We start from the raw sequence: 26,375 nt of genomic DNA on the forward strand, positions 1-26,375 counted from the left end.
TCCAACCAAATACATAATCAGTGTTTTCTCTACACACCATGGCAAAAATAATAGGCTTTTATTACAACCCTAGCTCTCTGAGATAATTTGACCATATCGATTCCACTTCCTTTGGAATCTGATACTTGCATCCAAGATGGACCCACTTCATTCAGGCAACATCTGCACCCTGCACTCATGTCTATCTTCTCCTCACCCTGTGGCACCACTTCTTAGCTCCCTTATGTAAAAGCCACAAAGAGAAATAGTTCAATAAACTATGGCCAGGCAAACTAAACAACCAGATAAAATATGTTGGTTACCAATGCTCATTAACACAGTAAGGCTTTTTATCTCAGAAAAAAAAATGGAGGAAGCCCTTGGGAAAGCTTTTTTCTCCTCTGAGCTTGTATTATAGGAGCACATTTCAGGGGAAGAATTCCTTTCAGACTGTTAACATATCTGCTGGGCTTCCTTACTTAAAACTGTTGCTATATAGTATTTTTTAATGTGGAATAGATCTCTTCCTGCAGTTTTTTTCTGGATCCTTTTAACAACTTATTGTCAAGAGGATTTTCATTAAGATACTAATGTGTTTAAATAACGTTTCTGTGGGGTTTTTTTTGCAATTTTATAAACACTTCATATGAAATTTTGAATACTGGGTGATTTTCAGTAACCTGACAGGCACAGAAGCAAAATAACTTGACTCAAAACCAAACTTACGTAAACCAGAAGTGTAGGAGAATTCAAAACGCCTCTTAAGAATTCTATTATCTATGGAGTGATTAGTACTGAGCAATCTAGAAACAAACTAATCAGGGCTGTTTTTCATTACTTACTGTTGTGATGCTCCCTGAACCAGTAAATCATTTCAATAGCCTAGACTAGCAGTCTCCAAAGTGAGGTGCATGCAGGATGATGACGAACCTTATCTCCTCCTATGACAAGGTGACCCACTTAGTGGGCGAGAGAAAAGTTGTGGTTGTTGTTTACTTTGACTTTAGTCAAACCTTCGGCACCATTTCCCACAGCATTCTCCTGGAATGCAGCTTGGACAGGCGTACACTTCACTGGATAAAAAAACTGGAACTGGCTGGATGGCTGGCCCCAAAGAGTTGTGGTGAATGGAGTTCAATCCAGTTGGTGGTCAGTCACAAGTGGTGTTCCCCAGGGCTCAGTATTGGGGCCAGTTCTGTTTCATGTCTTTATCAGTGACATGGATGAGGGGATCAAGTGTCCCCTCAGTAAGTCTGCAGACAACACCAAGTTGGATGGGAGTGTTGATCAGCTTGAGAATAAGAAGGCTCTAGAGGGATCTGGACAGGCTGGATTGATTGGCCGGGGCCAACTGCATGACATTCAACAAGGCTAAGTGCTAGGTCCTGTACTTGGGTCACAACAACCCCATGCAATGCTACAGGTTTGGGGAACAGTGGCTGAAAAGCTGCCCGGTGGAAAAAGACCTGGAGGTGTCAGTCAACAGCCAGCTGAATATGAGCTGGCAGTGTGCCCAGGTGGCCAAAAAGACCAACAGCATCCTGGCTTGTATCAGAAATAGTGTGGTCAGCAGGACTAGGGAGGTGATTGTCCCTCTGTACTCGGCACTGGTGAGGCTGCACCTCAAATACTGTGTTCAGTGTTGGGCCCCTGTCATGGTTTTAGGCTGATCCAGCAACTAAAACTCACACAGTCTCTCCTTCTCCAGTAAAGTAGAGAGGAGAGGAAAAAAAAACAAAGGGACTGAGGGTTGAGACAAGAACAGAGGGAGCACCCACCAACCATGGTCCTGGGCAAAACAGGCAGAGCTTTTCTCAAAGCAAAACAGTTTATTAATGATTACTTAGAAGGACAAAGGGAAACAAAAACCGATTACTTGAGAGGACAGAAAGAAACAAAATCAGATCTTAAAACTGACACCTTCCCCCCCCCCCTTCCTTTTCCTCCCGGCTCTACCTCCTCCCCCCAGCAGCACAGGGGGCAGGGACTGGGGGAGTGCAGGTCAGTTCATTCCATGCTGTTACTGCTGCTTCTTTCTTAAAGGAGGAGTCCTTACACCCTTTTCCCCTGCTCCAATGGATCCCCTACCCACGAGGAAAAATCCACAAACTTCTCCAGCGTGAGTCCAGCCCACTGGAAACAATCCTCCCCACAGATTGCTCCGGTGTGGGCTTTACCACAGTCTCGGGTACTTAGGGAGCTGTAGCCACTCGCTCCGGCGTGGGTCGTCACGCAGACTCCAGATGCCTCTCTGCCTTGTCGTGCACCCCAACACGACCATCTTCAGGCTCAGGCATCTTCTCCCCACGGGCTGCGAGTGGGTCTCTGCTCCACCGAGGCCGTCCTGGTTGCAGGGGGGCCGCCTGCTATCTCACCATCAGCCGCAGGGGAAACTCGGCTCCGGCACACCTCCTCCCGCTCCATCCTCACTGACCTGCTGTCGATGCAGCTGTTTCTCTCAGATCTCAGTCCTCTCCAGGTGAACTCAGCCCAATGGGCACCCCGGGAGTGGGGTGCCCCCGAGTTCCCCAGCTGGCTCCGCCGCCGCCATTCTCCGTGGGCGGCGCCGGCCCGACGCAGGCAGCTGCCCGGCCGGGAGCCAGGGAGCGGGGGCAGTGCCCTCCTCCCTTCTCTGGTCGATCCTGGGCGAAGCACCTTTTCGGTCCCTTTGTCCTGACTTAAATAGGGCAATTCGCAGAGGCGCCCTATTGGCTCAATCCCGAGGGGGATGGCAGTCTGATCTGGTGGCCAGAACTAAGCCTAACCCGGTTCCAAAACCGGGGAGGTCGCAGGGAGCAAAACCCCTCTCCTGCCACCAGAACCAGCCCCCCCTCCACATCAAACCATGACAGCCCCTCATTACAAGAAAGACACTGAGGTTCTGGAGCATGTCCAAAGAGCAGTGAAGCTGGCAAAGGGTCTAGAGAAAAAGTCCTATGAACAGCAGCTGAGGAAATGGGTTATTTAGCCTGAAGAAAGGCAGGCTGAGCAGAGACCTTATCACTCTCTACAACTACCTGAAGGGAGGTCATAGCAAGGTGAGTGTCGATCTCTTCTCCCAAGTAACAAGCAACAGGATAAGAGGAAACAGCCTCAAGTTGGACCAGGAGAGGTTTAGATTGGCTATTAGGAAAAATTTCTTCACTGAAGGGATTTGTCAAGCATTGGAACAGGGTGCACAGGAAAGTGGCTGAATCACCATCCCTAGAGGTAAATGTGGTGCTTAGGGACATGGTTTAGTGGTGGACGTGGCAGTGTTAGGTTTATGTCTGGACTCGATGATCTTAAGGGTCTTTTTCAATCTAAATGATTCCATGATTCTATGATCCACTGGTGTGCCAGGAGAAAACATTAGAATATACATACATTGGGGGTGCATGCTCAAAAAACTTTTTACTGATGAGGTGCACAATCAAAAAGTTTGGAGACCACTGGTCTAGACCATCTTTCTTTTTTCTAATAGTCTGCCAGCATGGCTGGGTGCTCTATAAGTACTTGGCTCAGACAACAGTGTTTCACTGGTAATGACGATACTGCGTCATGAATTTCACATTATTTCTAACCTTGATATGCTACGGTATGAGAACATATACTGGAGGCTGGGGACATGTCTACCATAGCCTGTTAGTTCAAAACAGCAGTGCACTTTTGAAAGCTCTCTGCTTACCAGACTTTGGTACATATCACAAAGTAGGCTTTAAGCATGTGAACTGGAATCCTTTCAGATAAAACTTATTTGGAAGATGAACTTCAGCAATGCATGTAATCCACTCCAGCTGTTAACAGGCACACAATTCACAGAATCATACTAGAAGTAGTTTGAAATAAAACATATCAAAACATACAACGTGACTGCTGGATCTCCAGCACCAAATGCTTTACTTTATAGACAGGTGCATTTTATTGGTTTACAGGACTTGGTAACACATACATGGGTCAAGATAAAAGTTCAGTTCTTGGTGCTAGGGATGCAGTGGCTAGGGCTAAGAAAGGTACTTCTAATTTCATCTCCACGCACATTGCTCTGATTTTGTTTAGCTAGATGACATCCATTTGTGGAAGCCGTTAGGACATCAGTTAAGCCAACATCCAGCTCTGTGCACTGTCAGAGACGAGATGAGCCACTTACCCAAGAAACTCAACAAAACATAAAATCCACTTTGAAGCTTCCAGTTTATATCTGTGCTCAGACAAAGCTCATCAGCATGAAATCTCATCGTGAGGAATCTCGTCCATCTGATAAAAGAAAGCATCTGAGCAAATAAAATGCCTCTGGCTACATGGTTCAACATGTCTGTTAATACTGTTTTACACTATTCCCTTACGATATTTCCTTGAAGGAAGTTTTTAGTTGGTTTTCTGTTAAAAATATTTCATGATTCCTATTCTGTTTTAGACAGTGGACCTTACATATGATAGAGTAGCCAATAGGATTAGGGTGCTGCAAAAATTTCCATTATCGGAGCAGTTTAATTAGGTGTAATCACGCATTGAAGTACTAGGCTTCACTCTATTAATACAGTTTACTCCCTGCATATCACAGTCTTTAGTGTCTTCCTACTGTGTTTTTCCAATCAAGCCATTAAAATACAACATAAAAAAAAACATCTAGATAGAAAAAATACTATGAAAGCAAAATAAACAACACTATTTTAGCAGAATTATGTGCAGTCTACCAGTTACAAATCTTTTTCAGAAAAATACAACGTATTGAACCAGTTTCTGATGGAGAGATGACTGCTGTGTTGTAACCAGATAAGGTTTTAGTTTCAGTAGTTTTAAGTGAATGTTTTCGGTTAGTAGGAACTCCTTATTTGCTTTTGTTTTTTCTTTTTTTCCTTACAATCAGTAGATTATCAACCAATAGAAGACATATAGTCAAAGCTTCAGTGTCTGCTTTCAGGCAGTCTTACAATTTGCATAAATTAAGCATGAGAGTTAATTTCAAAAGTGCAGTAGAAATAAGGAAGAATGCTGCTGAAATGCAATCAAATGTGCCACTTGTGGATGTATCCGTCTCAGACTCTTTATCTGTTCCTCATATGGAAGTGCTTCTATAAATTCAGTGATTTTTATAATCTGAATCTAAATCTTTTTCAGCCCTACTGTGTCATTTTTTGTGATTAAAAGATCAGCCCTTCACACTCCATTGTTATGGTGGGGCACTAGAGGCTCATACATAACAGAAAATGTTTTGCGTTCTGATCTTGGTTCCTTTCCTAGTAATTCCTCAGAGTCTTCCTCCCCCGCCCCCCGCCACTTCAGTTGCTCCTGAATACTGAGCTAACAGTAACCACCTCAGCACACTTCTCAGACCTTATTCTTGGATCACAATAGTCAAATTAGACACCTCTATTTTATATGTAAATTTAGAATTTTTTCACACCTCCAATACATATCACTTAACATTTACTTCCATTGAATTTGATCAGATGGTTTGTCACCAAATCACTCAGTATTTCAACGTTCTTATTGCAGTTTACTTAATTTCTCTACAAATAATTTTCATAATTCACTAAGACACTACTCGTAAATAGCTGTAAAACCCTAAAGTGTTTGGTTTTTTTTCAAAAACCCAACTGATCTCCTTTTTTCCTATATATACAGTACCAGTATTCATGCATTTTGACAATCATAAAAAGAAAGAACTTACAGAAATCTATTTATCATAAGAAAAGATCATACTTTAGATCTCCCTCAAACTCGGTCAGATCCCTAACCAATTATGACGTTACCAGTTATGGTAGGACAACATTAAATATCCTTCATAGATCTCAAAAAAAGTCACTAGAATACATTTTTACAGAGTAAATATAACCAAACAAAATTTAATGTAACAGGTCACATGGAAAATGATTAGAGCTTTTACATAAACTCAAATAATTTATACACTTGCCAAAAGCTATGTACTGCTTAATGAAGCTGAGCTATGTTTTCTCCTCTCATCCCGGCTAAGTGAGATCTCATTTAAGAATTGACTTTTCCAGTGAGAACGGAAGCCACTGAAAATGTTGCCCAGTATATTAGGTCAGATGAAAAGCACAAGAACTGTGTTAGAGCAAGCAAGAAGATGCCCCAAGACCTAACTAGGTTTCAGGTGATGACTGGTACAGTGATATGTATGTAGCAAAGATGGAAAATGAAAGAAAGCCAGGAGGAAGTCAGAGAAAATTGGTTACTATGGCCACAGAGAGAAGCAGAAATATTTTTTGCTGGAAAATTATTTCTAACGTATTTAGTGAAGAAAGATTTAATAGACGAACAGGACTGTGGTAATGAAAAATCCGATACACATCAATATCCTGTCTAAGGGCAACAGCATCGAGAATGCTTAAATGCTGGGTAACCAGAAAGTCTTGAAATATCAACAATACTGGTTTGTCTTGTAAATTAATTTTCAGCTATTCTTCTTTTTTCATCCTACAGACACTTCTCTCTTTGCAGGAGAACTACAGAATTATTTTGTTTGCTTTGTAAAGTCAATAATAATATTACTAAAGTGATTTTATGTTGTTGGCATGGCATTCCCATTTAAATGGATGCACTTACTGCCCTTCTCTTCCCCATGCTGCAATATTCCATGATCTGCAAAAGACATGCTAAACTTTTTCTGGATGTTCATAAGACCAAGTTTCACAATAAAATATAAAATGCATTAGTTGAAATCCTTCTCACATTAGAACAGGAATTAAAAACAATGCTTCAGCATTTTCTATATTCAAGACACCTTGTAAGAGGAAGGTAGCTTGGTGAGGTGGTCTCCTCTGTTATTTCTGGAGCCATGCAGTCTCCAAGGCCACAGAGCCTATGAAATGTAAGATGGACGACAGCAGGAAAACAAGAAGTGTTAATTTCTATTTTCATGAGGAAAGTTAGTGAGTATACTTTTTCATCCAGAGCATCTAGTAGTCATTTGATGTCCTTGCCAGGAAAGCAGAGGAGTGCTTGCGATGCACTCAGCAGTCCTAATAGTGATGAGAGTTTCATCACGAGCAGATGTAAAGAAATTTGGGCCACTCCCAGATACTTGCTAGTGTCTCTTCCAAATCAAAAAAAGTAAATCGGCCATTTCAGTGCCAGGTGCCAAAAAGAGAGGATGCTCAGCTTCCCCCACGCCGGTTGCTTGGTTTACGTCATGCACATCTCTCAAAACAGTACAGAAGCAGCAAGGCAGAGAGAAAAAATGGAGTACGTCTGTAATACTGGCAACGGCAGCAACTCCCTGGGCCGAAAAGAAATCCCATCAAATGCCAGGGAACATCCACAAAGGCAGGGCTGAATCCAGTTGCCCAATAATCAGGGAACAGCAATACAACCACTTCGGTCATCTCTCATTTTACATTCTTTTTGTAAAAGTGTTCTTCTGGTTGAGAGGTCTGTGATTGCAGTGAGTACCCATCATCCACCGAAGATGAGAGAAACAGATGAAAAGCCCCCTCAGTCAGTACTCCTTAAGGAGTTTCTATACAAAAACTTCAGATAGCAGTAGCTATAGCACGGAGAACAGTCATGTCCTTCAAGCGAGAAGAATCTCAAACTTATCAGAGTAGAAACAATCCAAGAGTCAAAACCGATATCCACAACAACTACTGGCTTCATAGGTGGGGAAAAAAATCCCACAATAGAAAAGGCATTCTTATGAAACACTCATTTCACTGGTGTGAGTGTGCCTGGACAGTGGTTCAGGCTTGCAGAGTCAGACTTGGCTCCAAAAACCTAGCTTCTAAGCCAAAACCTAGTAATACAGCCTGCACTTTCCAGTAAAAGGGGAAATACCAGTTTTAGACAACAAAACTAACTTAAACCAACAAAGGACTACTGAGAAGAAAAACTGACATAACGCAACACATAACGACATTAGAGTCAACTGGAAGCAATATAACACGATACGATACAATACAACATAAACATTCAGCTCTTGACAAGAACTAAAAGAACGGAGCACAAATGCATGGCATAGGGAGAGAAAGAGCCACGAGCACATTATCAATACTGCAAGGGATGCAAATCTCCAGCCTAAGTGAGTCTACATATGTGCTTATAGCATGAATGCATACACACAGACAAACAATTAAAGGAAAGCATTTTTTTGTTTCATAGAATGTGTTTCACGATTTTGTCACATCATCTCACACACAAACCTTTCATTCTCTCCAGCACAGAAACAACAAAAGTTTGTAAGATCATTTAAGGATTAATAGAGTAAGTAAAAACTCAAAGTTCTTTGTGTCATCTAAACAATGCAATTTACATTTTTTTTGGTGAGTCATATGTAGCTTGAAAAAGAATACTAATCAGTGATTGACTACTAATGCAGGATTTAAAAATTAACTCTGGAAGAAATCTGTATGTACATCAGGTAAACTTTAATTACAGGGAAATAGATAAGATGTAAAGTTATTCTAAGGTAACACGTCCCACTTCTCAGAAAATGTTGATACACTTAGCAGATGAACATCAATACAATGATGAAATAAAACAGATCCAGGACTCAAACTCCTGTGCAAAACTGGGATGACAGCACATTTCTTTGTTTATACAATGCATTGCTGATTCTGTAGAAGATGCAAGAAATATTTAAATGCCCTGCCACCCGCTATCGAGATATGAAGCCAGTTTTATGAAATCTGAATATTTTTAACCACAACTCTGTTCATATGGACTATCCACCACAGTACTAATGACTACCTTCCTTTCATTTGGTTTTTTTTTGGATACAGAACTATAAACCAGCACTTGTTGACAAATTGCTACTTATTTTTTTCCACGCATTGATAAACATGAAAATGCTTCGAAGGATCAAGGCCAGCATCTCTTGGCTGCATGGAGAGTTTGCATGAGTTTCATCAGCTACTACTACTGACATAAAGAACAGATTCTGTCATACAGGATTATGTAGGTATAGGACACCGCAAGGTCTACAAACCAGATGATCTCCAAGAAAGCCTCTGAATAGACTGATTTTATTTGTAATCATTTCAAAGATGCTTATTTTTGATGGTAGAAAGTCTAGCTTTGCTCTGAAATGCAGCTCACTTTGTTCATAAGGTGTTCCCAAATTCAATTGTGTGGAAAACTTAAAATCCCATGAATTCCTAAATCATCTAGAGCAACTGACCTCTAAGAAGACACAGTGTTCCCCATTTCTCTTCTGGCTACCTCCTCCTCTCCCACATTTTTTACATAATTTTCTGCTCTTGGACCTTTATCACTGGAGTCTGTTGCCTCACAGACTGAAGACAATCTGAGAGGAATGTATTGCAGCTATTAATGAAAAGGATTCTCATATATTAAACTATTACATGAACACATACTTCTGAAGAAAAAGATTGCTATCCTATCATTATTCAGGGGAAAAAGTCTGTAGTTCTAAATGTGGCCTTCAATACTTTATGCATATGTACTTCCATTTGAAGAGCAACTATAAAAGAATTATGGGTATTCTTTGAGAAGCATAAAGTATGTCTCTGTGTGAAAAGGTGGATAATGGAACTAAAAAAAATTCCTATCTTCCTCCAGAACTGCTTTACATCTAAATTTACAAATTTACAACCAGTACTAAGAAAAATTTCTAACAAGATTTCTTGAAATTGAATAACAGAGAAGGTAACCATTTAACCTTGCTCTCTACACTGGAGTAGCTGCCTTGTACCACAGGTATTACAAGAATGAAATACAATGGCAATGTCTTTCTTGTGCATATCGCTTTTACGGCTTGAAAACCTGCTGCCAAATTAGTTTCTGATCTTGAGGTGATGAGATGCACGCATATGCCATCATGAAAAGCATATGGGGAAACACTTAAAAAAAACCACCACCACAATTAAATTCCTTTCTACTGTTAACTTGCACGTCCTAGCAAATCAAGTATTTTTTTAGAAATCTGTTAGAGTGGTTTTCTCATTCATCAAGTCTTCCTCTAGAGTAACAATCCTTCACAACATCATGGATTTCCTTTGTAATGCCAGGACCCTGCAATCAAAAAGACCATCTCTTATGGTATTATAAGCCATAAGATGCTTACATACAAAACTATCTACAGGCAGATCACACAAACTTTCCCTCATCACTAATAGTCATAAATTGCTCTCTACTTTTGAGACAAACTCCACGTTGTACACTAAGCTGTATTGTCATGAATGTCATGAACTAGAAATAAAGAAATGTTAAGTTTGCTGCTATTCTTTTCCTCTCAAATGCAATTGCTTTAATTTCCAAACAGAAGACCTTCTTCAAAACCAGTGTTGCCTCATATGCTCACCAGTCCCTATGTACATGAAATTATTCGGCTTGGAAGACCTTTCCTTTAGGCATAACACTACTACAGTGAACGAGGAGCAAGGCTGAAATCTGCCAATGCGTTTTTGCAAGTTTGAAAAGCTCCTTGCCTACAGGATGAATAATACTGATGAGAATAGAAGCCTAGAGAAAGTCAAAACCGTGACACTTCCTCAGAAATACACTGTAATTCCTATACTAACTGTCTTCATCAGTTCCTGCAGTATTTTAAAACCAGCAGGTACTGCAAACGAAGTGCCATTGCTTTAACTGGTGTAGAAAAATCACAGGAATGCAGATGGCAGTAGATTCATTCAGGCATTGACTCAGGTCTTCCTCCTCTGAAAGCTCCTCTTATTGAAGCATTGTCCTGAAGATCCTGTGATAGAAGACATTTCTACCTTCTAGAAAAGTTTTCAGGATGGAAACATGTGATGTTCCATATGATTACCCATTGAGTGCTCTCACTTCGGGAATCTAAGTACGTATAACAAAAATCTTGGGAAGGTAAGTTACACCACACTCCATTGCAGACTGATACAGATGCTGAGGAACCATACTCATGATTGGTTCCACACAATTGTTCCTAACCTTGGTAAGGTGCACAAGGGTAGTTAGGGTACAAGCTATCACTTCTGCCATAAATACTCCTAATTCATATGCCTACAAGCATGCCAGACACTACTTAATTTAATTAAGTGGGATGCACTGCTTTGATTATATCCAACACTGATCATATAAGCATTCAAAGAAATAGGCATGTATATGTACAGGCAATATTTCAGATACATAAACGATATAAGATCTCACAGTACATACATACACTTAATAAAATCACACTCATATGCAAGGATAAATATATTCTAAACATTCCAGAATGGAAACATTATAAACATATGTCAAAATTTGCCAGATATTGTAATATAGACAAAAAAAAATATCTCATATATAAAAATAATATATAGGTTATTTTTTAACTTACTAATACACTAAGGATATTTTTTAAGGGGTAGGTATATTAAGGTCTACAGAGCTTTTACTCTTCATAAACTCAGAGATACAGTCTCTGCTTACAACGGTGTCGTACCAAAGATGTAATTACGTGAATTAACAAAATCAATACATCTGTTTTCCTCATATATTATTTTGAGCTGTAAAAGGTTAATCTACCACCTTTTCTAGAATATACGGAAATGCTGTCAAAGAGACTTCTTATTTATTTGTCATAGTAATTATTGCTCTCTGCCTGATAAAGTACCCTCCTTTGCCATTTAGGCAAGCAGTTTACTTTGTAAGGACTATCAGAAAACATGAATATTCCAACTCCTGCGAATATAATTCAGCAATCTGTCAAGTTAAATCATATATTAAAACTGGAGCTATTCTTCTTGCATATTTCATCAAATTAAACCCCTTAATATTTCATGTTTAAATAAGGGCGGGATAGCTGTGAGGCAAAATAACGGAACTATTATGCATGGAAGAAAATCCTGTCCTCTCTAGAAGTAACGTTCCAACAGCCTCATTTGCTTTCTCTTATATTTCTTCCTCTCTCCTTCTTCTGCTCAAATCTGCTTGGAGAACCTTTCAGAAGCTAAGAGTCCTCCTTTATCTACTGCAAGGATACTCAATCTCCCTGTTTGCCAGCTGCTATTCAAAATCCATATATGGAAAAGAATACTTTTCCGTATTTGATATAGATTTGTCCATTATACTCACTGCTAGTGTGTCTTAGCATCTTCCAATAGCGCCTTATTTCATATGAATAATACCTATCGTATTACAGCTTGAGAAGTTCAATCATCTAAGGTGTGAGACATGGGCTGACTTCAGTCACAACCTAAAAACTCCATTACCAGAACAAGACAGCTACTGGAGATAAGTAAAGGAGGTGATTTTTTCCAAACCCTTTAAATAGCTCCGACTTAGAATAATACAATCCTCTCTCCACACTTCCATGCTGGGACAACAGAGATCAATGAGGAAATCATCCTTTGCTGATTCCTAGGATCTCAAGCATTTAAACATCAGCTGAGTAAGAAAGGGCTGAAAAATCAGAACAGGCCTCCTTAGCAGGTCGGGAGAAAACACATTCCTGTGACTACTGACGTTGCCTAAAACAGTAAGCTCCTAAAAATAAGATTATTTCTTATTTCCCTCCGTTCCATTTTTCTTTGTTCACTAAACTCAGTTTGCACAATGAAGCCAGAAATATCAGCTTCCTTTTCTCTGTTTTCAACATTAGCAAATATCAGCGGGCTTAGATTTCTTACATTAAAGGAGAAACATTACGGTTTAAGGTTTTTGTGATTTTTGGTTTTATAGTTTTGGTGCAGTTATCTGAATATCATGAAAATATTACATAACACTAATAAGTTTTGAAAACCTTTTTCTTTCTTTCTAATACCAAAGTCTAAATATTGGATCTATCTTAATAAATCATGATCCTCTTGATAATTCAGGATAGTGGAGTCCATGAATGTCAGAGGAGAGAAATAAATTTTGATCACGACAAAGTGATAACTTTGACTGATGCAGATACAGGCAGTCACTGTATTTGCTTGCAGTGGGTTTGATGCTAAATAAGGAGGAATAAATCCTCACAACTTTACACACTACAAAGTCATGTCTAGATCAGATGATTACGCAACCATTTCCCTTTACTAGATTTTAAATTACTCTTGACTCTCTTTGCACAGCTAAAAATGAGTATATGAAACAGCACAATGGTTTAAGTAATCACAATGAGCAAGCAGTATGTCAGACTGATTGACTACCAATCAAATAAAGAACCAGCTACACAGACCATACTACCAGATCTAGGCCAAATTCACACCTAGTAGCCATCTTTTACTCCACTGAAGAACAAAACTGACACAAATTGCTGGAGCACTTTCCATGAGTGGATTTGGCTAAAGTGAGTTTTGTTATAATGCACATAGCATTGGAGGTAAACTTCAGTATTTATTGTTGTCACTCCTCAAAATGAAACATCCTTTAATGAGTACCAATGACTTCATACTATCCCCATCTTAAGACAGATAATATTGAAAAAAATGGATGTGCTTTTGATCTCAAAAGGAAAAGGACACTACATTTACATATACTTTTTGTTATGAAAATATAACTCAATGTTCACAGTAGTCCTGCATCTGTCTTTGGGTAACAAAACAGAAATATGTTGAATTACACAAGTTTTTGGCATCAAACAAACCCTACTAAAGTCAACTTACTGAAGTTAAATTGTACTTGTAAAATAAAAAAAAAAAAAAATCTATTTTAGATGCCTAAATATAGATCTAATGATTTTGCTTTAGACGTCTTTTTCCCCTCTATGATATACTTCAAAGCAAGAAATAACATGGCTTTTTAACGTAACATTTCTGTAATTCTCCAAGCAAAGAAATTCAGTGTTGAAAGGCAGTAATACTGTACCTTGATTTCTTCTATTTCGTCTGGCACTATCTTGTATGCAGATATAGTCCCACCCAACCTGAAATCAGGAAAAGAAAAATATTCTCTGAAATCAGAAGAAAAATGTTCTCAAAATCAGTAACACAAAAGCACAGCATGTTAATGGTGTCATGACTTGTTCAAAACCACAAATATCCCTCCTACCAATTTAGAGGTAAAACCCACCAACATCCCAAACATAAAAAAAAAGAAATCCCTTTCCTTTCTTTATCCAAAGAAAAACATTCATATGATTAACATAAACACTAGAAACAAAGTGTCCTTCACTAGCCTGAAAGATAAGAATTAGGTCAACCAAGCAGATTTACCATCACCAGGATGTCATTCTGTATATTAATGGCCACCAGTCATCATATTCTACGATTTCTTGTTTGTTGTCTAAATTGTATGGATGGGTTTAAATTTCTGAAGCCTGATGTGCTTTGTGCTCAGTATTTCACTAAGGTGCTCTACAGTCTTATATGTACCCAAATGCAATTCTAGAACTTGAATTTTTTTTTAATTAGATGTGCATGTACAGAACTCGCACACCACACAGACTCTACAGCTTCCATATTTGAAAAAAACTCTGGAGTTCATGATTGATAATAAAACGCGGGTGATGTGCAATAGTTGGCAATGAAGTAGAAAAATCAGGGGTTTTGTTCCACATTGAACTGACTTGCCTACATCCTGCAAAACTTTATGGCAAAGAACAGTTCACATACTGAAGATGCATGAATAGCATGTCCTATAAATGGTGGTAAATATTACGTTTTCCCCAGAGACTTGCAGACATGGCTTCTTCTATTTCATGAAGCAGTATCATTATAAGTGACAATTCAGGTCGAAAAATATAACTGCACTAATGACCTCCCTGCTGGCTCTATACAGCAGCACTAGTCATTTTCTGGGTCCTACAAAAATGAAAATCACATAAGCAACGATTTATTGTAAAGCAGTAGACAGCTATCAAATGTGTGTTTGTATTATCCCCCTATTACTGCATTTTTCCTTTCAATTGTCAGCATTTCTACACTGATGTATTTCCTTACATTCAATCTTGAAATTTTTACACACATTGTTTACTCAGCTTAAAAAGGGGGGAAGAGAGTAACACAGAAAATACATTAAGATTTTCCCCATAAGTCCTGCCTTTCCATATCTCTACGACTAAGTCGCTCTCAGAAATGAACATTTTGAAGGCTTCAGACAGAAGATCAAGTCTGCACAGGAAAAGTCAAGTCTGAAGTCCATCATCACTCCAAGTAATATCAAGTATGATTTCTGAGGTAGAGACAGGGTCCAGACATCACAGCATTCAAATTCATCATGAATAACTAGAGTGATGCAATTGCTCTCTCATTTGCTCTGCAACTTCCATTGCTGCTGATCACGAATGGAGTTGAACATTGGAGACAACTGAAACTTTTTTTTGCCAGTGCAAGTACAAACATGAGCTTTTGTTCTTCACTACGCCTGACCTTTGTTCAAATGGTGCTTCCAGAGATTGCTACAAGAAATTGGTTTCAACATCATGATGAAGATTGCTTCATCATACTGTGGCAAAGAACGGCTCAGATCAGTGCATGTTACCATTGCATGTGACCAGTCCTATTGCTACTGGAACAAGGCCTGTAAGAAAACATTTTTTATTTAGTTCTTTCAGATCCATTCCTGTCGGCACTCTGGAGTACCCAGAAAATAACTTCATTGACTTTCTATCCTCTAGCAGAAGAGGAGGACAGAGCCTTTGCTGCCAGCACTCCACCAGCAGGGAATTCCACCTGGCAGATTTCTTTATTGGCTACCCTCGGCACAACTATTAAGCACTTTCTTGGAATACATCAGAAAAAAAAAAAAAACAAATCAAAATAATTGACTCAGTAAACCCATCTGGCTTGCTTAAACCATTAATTAGCATCTTTTTTTTTTTTTTGCAAATACTTCTGCAAAGCTTTGTGTCAAGAGTTTAACATACTCTGAATCTGCCAAGTTGCAGCCCAAATGGTAGTGCATTTTAAAGTAAAATGTCATTTACAACAATTCCACATTTTTGAAAGAAAAAGATATATTAAAAGTTATGTTACTGTTTATTTAAACAGTCTCTCACCTATAGCTCCAGCTCAACATCTCTATCTTAATACATTTTCAATCTTACACTGACATCTTCAGCTTGAAAATCCAGACTACATACATAAATAGTAACAAATTTGAAACTGAAAGAGAACCAGCGACACATATATATAAAATTCTATAAATGTCTCAGAGCTGAAAAGAAGTTTTTAAGGAAATCTATACTTTCTTCATTTCAGAACATTAGATTTCTCTCCATCTTGTAACTCTCAGAAGAGAGATCCACCGCAGCAGATAGTCAGTTAAATCTGGTACTATAGAGGACATCATAAAGACATTTGACTTTTTGTATAAAGTTTGATTATGAGTTTCATAGAAGTTTAAAGGCAGCACACACACTGCAAAGATCCAGTTAATCAGCCTGAACTCTTTTACTAGTCATAAGTATGATATATGTGAGGAATAGAATTTTCGTTTTTACTATATAATAATGTATCTATAAAAATAAAGGATTTAAGCTGCCTATTTGGCAGCCTATAAGTAGTGAACAATAACATATAGATAAAATTTTAAAACAGTCTGCTTTTTTTCCCATCAAAACATCTTGATTAGCTTCAATGTCACACACAAAATATTATGTCATACAACTCACTTGCCAAACAAACTTAAGAGGCAGAACCAATTGTGAAACATGCTGCATATTTTTCACTCAAAAATCCTAAATCCCAGTTCATTCCAACCTCAGTAAATACTCTGAAAAGAAACTTGAAAGTGCCTAGTTTGGTGTTACCAAATTGCTATTACAAATTGTCCACAGTCAGGTGAGTCCACAGCGTAAGAGACTACACAAAAATCACACACACACACAAGTTACTGAGTAAAACAAAAACATTGTGGTGAATGGTAAGAAAGAACAGCAAAATCACAGCAAACTGAAAATCAATACATTAATTGGTGTGTCCAACTTATGGAAAACAGCATGTATTATAGCAAATAATATACAAAAACCAAAGAAATTGAGGAAAAAAGCGCATCTCAGGTTGACATATAATACATAGACTGGGTTTGCAGGAAGTTCACAAAAAAGATTCAGGAGAATGTGGAAAGTGAGGTTTCTATAGCAACTGAAGAAATTAGCAAAATAGAAGAAATAAACTGAAGTGAGGCCAATACAGTTGTATTAGAACAGATGGAAGCTTTACTATTTCACAAATTAAAGCAGCCTTATCACTGTAAAGGGAAAACTTGAGCTTCCTCCAAGTTAAGGAAAGTTAAAAAAACAGGAAAACTGCACTCAAATGGAGGCAAGAAACAATGAACCACAGCCCAAATAGGAAGAGAAGTCAGGAAGACAAAACTTAAAGAAAAATTAATTACAACTCTGTGAAAACAATAAACTGTGCATTATTTTAATAAGTTATCCTTTTATGACCTCTTTGCTGTATGTCTCAATAAATTGGAAACAGAATTTCTCATTTTTAAAGCATTTATTCTGAATATAAGGTTAAAATTATCACAGTGTTATTTTCCATATAGTTGCAAGTTGGATTTCTGTCTGGTTTTCCCCTGCGTCCCTCTATATATGCATGTGCCAATGGGCTCACGAGATTATTATTGCATAGCTACATCATGTGCAAGACACGTGCACTTGGGCAGAATCAATACTGTTCAGCTTTTATAATTTGAGTTCTGACCAAAGATATGAACACAGTCATCATATACGGTTCCACATTCAGTGACTGCCGTAAGAAGCTGAGCTATTGATTCATCTGTTAGCTTAATAAATGAGTCATACTTAATGCAATGAAGTCAATTTTCTAAAAATAGCTTCTAGCCAGCTTGGCTGCTGTCATCTGCTGAAGTTCTCCAATGCCACTTTAATTAACACTAATCTTTCTTCAGATAGATCACTGTCTAAATGATATCAAGTTGTCACTAAACCTCCCAGTGAAACTCTACTTCATCTTTAAATGAAAGCAAAACTCAAAATCCTCTACTCCACTTTTTTTTTTTTTTTCCCCAGATCCATCTCAAATATATTTGTTATCTACCATCAGGATATTTTGATGGATTTATAAACCAAGCAGAATATTCAAGAGGGACTGTGCTTGTAAGCAGATTAAATGACTGCGAGCCAGATGGGCTATTTCTAATTCTAAGGGCATGTTCATTTTATCCCAGACTACTGAATGAATACAGGTTATGATACTACCCTTGCCTGAGCAAACTGACCAAGACAGCATTTTTAGCCTACTCAGCTGGACTAGCTTCATGTTGACCTGTGAGACATCAGCAAATCATCTTGCCTTGGATCCTCACACACGGCCAAAACTTCAGAGTATTCCAGGGAAAGAGGCAGCAGAATGGCATTTCAAAGCAACTTTGTTCTCCACTACCTGTAAGAGCATACATTAAAAGCAAACACAAAGCTACTCTGATTGATACTAGTTTCTACTGACCTTTGAGAAATTGCTAAAGCACCCTGAAGGGAGGTAGTAAGAAGACATGCTATTTTGGGCTCACTTCCTACACAAGAGAACACTGGCAGCTAGAGCAAGCTGGGCTGCAGCTCCCATCACTGGCTGCACGCCAGCAATGAATGGTGCAAAAGAGCTTGCAAAGTACTTTGTGAGGACAGTTTTACTTACTCTAAAGTGTAGAATTACGTGATGGAGATCCAGCCCATGCTTTTTGTTTTGTTTCCTTTTAATGGATTCAATAATTAGGTCCTTGAAAACTTACTTCTCCCCTCCCAATATTAGACTAACTTCAACATGCTGTACTCAAAAACCTCACAGAAATCAAATGATTGCAGACATACTTTCTGTTAGTTCATGCCTCATGAACAGCAGCTCTGGGACTAAAACGCTAAAATCACAGGATTCCCCCTCTGCTTTACCATGTCCTAAAGTCTTATTGCACGCACAAGAAATGAAGAAGGGGGGGGAGGGGAATATAATTAATTTAATGTTTTAAAATTATTATTTCCTATCTTATTACTGTTTTAAGAGTAAGAAAAGTATAAGAACATGTTTTTCACAGCTTTCTGGCTTTTTTTTCTAAACTGAAAAACCAAACTACAAAAAACCCCATTATTTTTAAGGAAGAAAAAAGCATTTTTCTCTTTCACCCTTCAAAGCTTTTTTTTTTAATTACTAGAAAAGCAAGAATAGATTAGAAGCAGCTAATTTTTCAGACACCTTCAGTAGGAAAATATTGTCACCTCAACAATCTGTTATTGAGAAAGAAGGCAACACGGATCTTTCTTCTCAACATATCTCAAAAACTAGGATGAGGTCATATGTACATTATTTGGCAATCACATGACCAGGAGCTACTCTCCCCTTCAAGCGGAATAATTTATTTTAATTTGGGGAGGGGGGGAAATTTGAACTGCTATGAGAAAGTATACGAACTTAAAAGACACTTCTCTATAGTTATCAAAACCCACATGAGCTCAGAGCTTAGTGTTGTTTTCTAGGGGGTATCTCTGATTTAACTCAGTGCACATCTATATATAACAGTTCGGGGTATTACTGCTGCCAGCCAAAAGACAGATCTGTAGGCTGCCTTCTCTTGAAAATGTTTATCAGTTTATTTACTGTATACTAAAGACACAGAAGGGGAGCAGGGAAGGCAACATGTCCAAGAAATTTTGGGGCTTGCAGGCACTGGCCCCCAAAAGAAACAAGACAGATGAAGACTGACACTTAAAATACATGAACTATTCCGAGATGCAATGTCGTTATTTTTTTTTTACTCTCAGCACAAAGAGAGATGCCTTCTAGGCAAAAGCAGGAGGAACGCTAAACTTCCTTAAGATCCAAAAACTCTTTAAGTTATGATTTTCACTAAACAAATTCATTAACAATTGTTCAAAAGTCCTATCATTAATATTTGCATGCTTCACAGCAAGAGCATGAAGCATGCAGGCAGGAAATATTTTAAGATGTTTGAAGAGAATGAAATAAAATATAAACAATATGGAAAAATACTGAAGAGCAATTCTGCACTCAGAATTTTCATTACAGGTTATAAATTTTATTTCTAATTACAATTAGCTTTCAAAGCCTTCTGAAACCAGCAGTATGCGAAACCAGTCTTGCTGTGTGGACCAACTGCAAAAAGCCCAGTTCTGTGCGTGATACGTGCGTGTTTATAGAGTCGAGGAAGGATTGTACTGTGCTCCATCTGATTGGTAATGTAACTACAGAAATCATACATTAAATCAAACAGACAGAAATGTCAGCTAGATTTAAGTAAAAATGTGTTCAGTGACTTTGAAAGTTCCCACCGGGGCATCAGATGCTTGACCAGCCAGCTCATTAAACAACATGAGCAAGATTTGAAATTTCCTGAGAGAAAAAATATGCAGAAACAGACAAAAATCATTATCATAAAAACAGTCAAATTCTCACTGTTTAAACAAAGAAATATATATTTAATATCCATGTTGGGACTTAGTTGGTAGACCAAGTACTTTAAAATACTGTATGAAGAGAAGTATTTATAGTAAGGGCCAAGACAATAATAAATGTTGATCTTGCTTTGTCCTATAGAAAATACTGTGGTAAGGTAAAGCATGTATTTGCATTTTTTCCAGCAAGTACCTATCTAGGAGAGATAGAGTGCATTTGCATATATATTGCTAGCAATTGCCTGTCACAAAATCCTCACCTTACTCAAATGAAAGCAAAATTTTTGGGTGCCTGAAAGTGACCTTTTGCCTATCTTGGCAGGCACTGCAAATTAAAGGATCTAGGCAATATGATAAGGATTGCAATGATTGGCCTGGAAATGAAAGATTCCACCGGTAAATTACCATAACAGCTTGTAGAAACCTATACAGGCAGATAAAGCTATTTTTGCTGACACTCCTGTCATTTCAGTTGAGCTCTATTTGCTTCTACCCAATGTAAAAGACAGACCATCTGAATCAAATGTTAAGAAAAAAAAGATTCTTCCCAGGAGAATAAGTTGACCCACAATTAGTAGAAAGAGTAAGGCTTATTTTCTTACAAATTAACACTGGACACCTCCCCCACGACTTTCAGTATCCAACAAAAAAACACATTTAAAAAATAGAGCCCTCCGCCATAGGATCATAGAACAGTTTGAGTTGGAAGGGACCTTAAAAATTGTCTAGTTCCAACTCCCCTGCCATGGGCAAGGACACCTGCCACTAGATCAGGTTGCTCAAAGCCTCATCCAACCTGGCCTTGAACACTTTCAGGGATGGGGCATCCACAACTTCACTGGGCAACCTGTTCACCATGAACCCTTCAGGTTTTTTTACCATGCATATGCTTCTCACACCCTATTATAATACCATAATTTTCTTCCCAATAACTTTAGTGTCTGTTTTTCCTTCCATTTCTTAGACGCGCGAGAATGTGCACATGCCTGTGAAGCATACTTAGACACACAAAGTCCATGTGCATGCTTATGCCAAGGCTAATAAATATTAAATGTTTATTTTAAGAAGAGAGGAAGTTTGGCTGAGATATGTAAAACCAGAAAATGGAACAATGTAAACACAGGGATCCCTGATGTTGGAGAATAAGCTGGAATGAATTGCAGACCACAGGTTGAAAAGAGCAGAGTACTTTCTATGATCAGACAAATAAGAATTCAGAAAATCTCTTCATTCCGTAAAATACCAATAAAGGACTAAAGGTGAGAGAGCAGGGTGACTCAAACTCAGGAAGAATAAAATGTGGGGAATATGTGGAAACAGTTTGAACATTCCAGATTCTAGATCAAATTGGTTCTTTACAATTTAAATCACAGGGCTTATGGAAGACTGTCAGAACATTTAAATAACGTTTTTTTTTTATTTAAAAAAAAAATCGTACAATTCCGAAATTACAAGAATGATAGAGGAGTCTCAGAGACAAGCAGCATCCAGAAGGGCTGCCACACTAGTTCACACAGTACTTCACCTTCCCAAAGCTCTAATGTCTCATTTCTCTCCATCACATTCCAGAGAGATATAAAGTATGAATACATTTTGTTAGGTCTGCATTTCTCCAAACAGTTATATTCAGAGACAGAATTTGATGTTGTTTTTCTTTTTTCTTAATACATTAGTGTGTTTGTATATACATACATATATTGCCACGCGTGGCCTAAATGGGAGAACTAAATTGTGCTTAAAATAGTCGCCTGACTCAACCGGTTTTATTTAGTGTAAGCTATGTGTTGGGGAATGTGGAAGGGAAAAAAAAAGAAAATAAAATCTGTTCAGCCACAGAATGGAGTCATATGAATAAAACAATTCCATATTTGATCCATCTCTCTTCATACCTAAGAGGAACTTTCTATAAAGAAATAGCATTACTGACAATGCTGAAAGTGACATTTTATTGCATGTCGCACATAGTTATCCCCATTCCAGATAATTTATGGTTATTTTTGAAGCCATCATCCATACTTTAATAGCTGCTTGTAAAATACTTTTGTAAAGTTCAAACTCAAGTTATTGAAAAACCTTTCTTTGTTTTTCATATATTATTGGCTATGGGTTTTTCAGCACTCATTTATTTTTGTTTTTGTAGTCGTCATTCCCTTCTTTCTTTGCATCTGATCATTTAAATGTCAATAAAATATTTCTAGATGAATTTAAAAACTACTGATGTATTCTCTCTGCTATTCATGTCACAAGTCATTACAATCTGACTCAATATTCAGATACACGGTAGGCAGGGGACATGCAGATCTAAGACAACTTAAGAGGTCTTTGATTAAATGAGGATTTGTGCATTTTGTCTCAGATCCTAAAAAGAATTACTACTTTTAATTTCTAAATAGCTTGCACAAACATAATCCATTGGCAAAATGTAACTATTAACTTCTTTTACTTGCAGCTTTAAGTCACCTTGTAAGACTTTATCAGCTATATTCTCCTGCCATGTATTTTGTATGACGTTCTCTTAAAAGTAAAAATAATAGTTGGATAGAACAATCCCCTCTGGTTCCATTTTGCCAAAGCCCTTCTCTGATTTATTACCGCTTCCCCTATGATATTTAGGAAGAAGAGTAACTCACCACACAGCAACCAAAGATTTTTAATTTTATTTTATTTTTTAAGATATGACTGCATAAGGTTACTGAGCACATATACACAGGACTTACTATCATATTCCTTTGGATGACAGAGACCATAACATCCCTGATAATGTCAACATGTCTCCAGCCATTCTCAAGTTGAAGAACACAGATGAGGAAGAGGTTTGATCTCTTCCTCAGTTCCTGCTCCAGCACAGGTGAGTAGGAGTGAAAACAGATTACACGAATCCTGGAGTTTACATTCCTGTAAAATAAGTACCTTTCTTAAGCGTTGTGTTAGTGAGCCCTGGTCGATTTGCCTAGATAAAAATAGCAAAAGTGACAGGAGAGTCAGTCTCTCTTCCAAAGCAGAGATTTAGTCTAGAAGCCTCTGCCACATAACAGTGTATTTGGAAAGGATAACTCCACACAGATTTGTGGAGTTAAAAAAATTAAAAGCAATAGAGATGTCCCATTTTCCAGCATGCCCGTGTTGGTCTCCTTTTTCTTGTTAACAATTAATTTCAAATATCTGGAGAATAGTCTTGAAAAACTCTCAACCTGCAATCCTACTGGTAAATACCACAGATAGCTTAGATGTGTTTCTAGGCATCTGAACTAGCCAATATGTTAACTGCGATCATAGATTCACACTGGAGAAGATCAAGCACCATAGATTTTGCTTACACTGTACCCCTAGAACCACCTCATATTAATTATAAGGCTTAATACCTGACTATCAATAGACAAATGACTACCGCGACCAACACTAACATTGCTAATACTTCACACAGTACTTCCTGAGCCATGATGCAGAAAGGAAACGAAAGATGATTAGGACAACTCTACCTGCAAAGGCCAGTACAGCATACGCATGACCCTCATAGACACTGATATCCAAAAAAATGCATGAGATTTGTGTACACAGATACCAAGGATTTATGAATAAACCACTGTAAGAAACTGCCGTTTTCTTGCCAAATCACAATTTGCAACTTTACTCCAAACAAGCAATTGTTGTTACGTAACCTGCCTTTTCCTTCCAGAACTAGAAGTAAACACCCTCACCCTTCAGCAAGTAACAGAACAGTGTGCTTGGTTTATGTGTGGAGTTTTGGTAGCAGGGGAGTGGCTACAGGGATAGCCTCTGTTAGGAGCTGCGAGAAGCTTCCCCAGCTCCAAGTGCGACCCACCAGGTGCGACCTGCCCAGGGCGCAGCCCATCAGCACCTCTGTGAATGACATGCATCCCACGGGAAAGACTCATGTCAGAGAAGTTCATGGAGAGCTGTCTCCTGAGGGAAGGGACCCCACGTTGGAGCAGGGGAAGAGTGTGAGGAGTCCTCCCCCTTGAACAGGGAGGAGTAGTGGAAATAGCGTGTGACAAACTGACCACAACCCCCATTCCCTGTCCCCCTGTGCCACTGCAGGGGAGGAGGTAGAGCTGGGAAGAAGGGAAGGGTGGGGGAAGGTGGTTTTAAGATCTGGTTTTGGTTCTCATTATCCTTTCTGATGTGACTGGTAACGAATTAAATTGATTTGTTCCCAAACAAACTCCAAGTCGAGTCTGTTTTGCCTGTGACCGTAATTGGTGAGCGATCCCTCCCTGTCCTTGTCTCAATCTTGAGCCTTTTGTTACGGTCTTTCTCCTCTCCATGCCACGGGGTTGGGGGACGAGTGAGGGATAGGATGCATAGTGCGTAGTTGCCAGTTGGGGCGAAACCACAACAAAAAGTAATAACTACAAAAAGCTAGTTACAAGAGCCCAGAAATAATCCAAATCTGTATTGAAACTAATTTCAGTAGCACTTAAATTTAGAAACTGAGCTAAACCACACTTTTACATTAAGAGAGAACATTTAAAGCACAAAAGAGAAACCACTGTAGATAACATCAGTAGAATATATTTTAGGACCTTAACCTCTGGTAAAACTGCAAAATCACGTTATGCTGACAGTGCAACAATTTAACTGCTTTACAAGGTATTTTGGATTTGCATTTGCGATCAAAGAGCTTACAGGTAGGTGGGTAGCATCAGGTCAAGCAATGAAAGAATGAATGGTCTATCCTGAGAAGAAGGGTCAGAACATATTCATCAAATCAAACAAAATTCAACTAATAAGACTAACTCTTCCATTTAAAACCTAAACGGTGGATCTAGGAAGCAGGTGGACCAAAGGCCATTTACAAATGAAAACTCCAGATTTTGTATCTTATGAGATATTCCCCCTACCTCCCCAGCAGAATACCATGGGTAGATTTTACCAGGTTTATTTTAACATCAACTGTATTGTCAGCTATATTTTCATCTAAAACATGACAGGACAAATAATAGTGCTATCCCTCCACAACAGCAGTCAACACTTTAGCTGTATTTCCTCCAGCCATATCACCTGAATTTAAATGCTCATTGATGCATAATGCTACCCTAGATAAGTGTCAAGATACATTTCATAGCTGCAGTGCCTCCATACCTTAAGCTGCTAAGAAGGCATGCTTCTCCAGATTCAGTAGTGTTCTTCAAAGCTAAGAAACATGATTACCAGTGCACATTTTGTTGTCTTCATAAATCAGACAATTATAGTAAACAGCTTTAAAAAAAAAAGACTCTGCATGCTCTGAAGCTTAGATTACAGATGTTTTAGTATAAAGAATAGAATATCCTCTTTCACCTTAATTAAGGAAAAGTAAATAATCAGTAATTCAGTAACAATTTGCTTCACCTTTGTAAGTGTCTTATATGATAATTTGTCCAAAACCCACTTGTACCAATTTCAAAGACATTTGTAATGAATAAATAAAATGTGGCAGAGGCCTTTTATAAATGAAAGAAAGTCAAAGTTGAGTACCTGATACCTAAAACTGTGCATTCCAAGGTTATCTTTCTCACGTCTATTGATTAACTCACAGTTCAGCTTATCTTTACTCCACAGTGGCCAGTTCTTCACAGTGGAGCACAGTGACTCCAATTCTGACACATATGCCACTAAGACATAAACTCTACATGTGCATTTTTAAATTTCAAGTAGGGTTTACATTAACAGCAAATACATTAAATTGAATTTTGATTTGCAAAATGAACTGTATATGAAAACAAAAAGATGAAGAAACCAAATAATGCATAGATACTGTTGATAATTTAACATTATGATCTTTCAGTCATTAATTATTCTGCGAAAAACAAGGCAGCAGAACAGTTAGTTAGCAGGTACTTATTTTTGCTTTAAAAAATTGTTGGTTTTAAAATTTTTGCCCACACATAATATAAGTTAAGGACTAACTGGTGACTTTTGCTGACTAACTTAACAGAATGGCCAAAGTTTGAATAGGTCATGAAAAGCAAAGTAGGCAAAAGATACCATACACAACAAAGCTGAAGCACACAGACAGGCTCTTCAATTATTCATGGCCTGTACCTGGTCCATAGGGAACTGCCAAGAGGTCCATTGCCAGGCAAACATCAAGCACCTGAGAGGCATTCTTTGCTGGAGAAAAGAGATGAAGGGAGAAATACAAGCAAAGCATCAGATGTTTCCTACCTCT

At 38.3% G+C, this 26,375-nt stretch overlaps 1 protein-coding gene across 12 annotated transcripts in view; it reads right to left on the bottom strand.

The window, feature by feature from the left end:
* Positions 1–26,375, bottom strand: part of GPHN (gephyrin) — a 321,622-nt gene that overhangs the window by 175,042 nt on the left and 120,205 nt on the right. For all 12 annotated transcript variants that reach the window (XM_086614073.1, XM_086614070.1, XM_086614071.1 and 9 more), the window contains exon 3: positions 13,693–13,750. In XM_086614073.1, the coding sequence (XP_086470199.1) occupies positions 13,693–13,750 (58 nt within the window). The remainder of the gene's footprint in view (positions 1–13,692; positions 13,751–26,375) is intronic.

This window comes from Tauraco erythrolophus, chromosome 6 (assembly GCF_009769465.1).
Source record: "Tauraco erythrolophus isolate bTauEry1 chromosome 6, bTauEry1.pri, whole genome shotgun sequence".
In the NCBI taxonomy this organism is placed as follows: Eukaryota; Metazoa; Chordata; class Aves; order Musophagiformes; family Musophagidae; genus Tauraco; species Tauraco erythrolophus.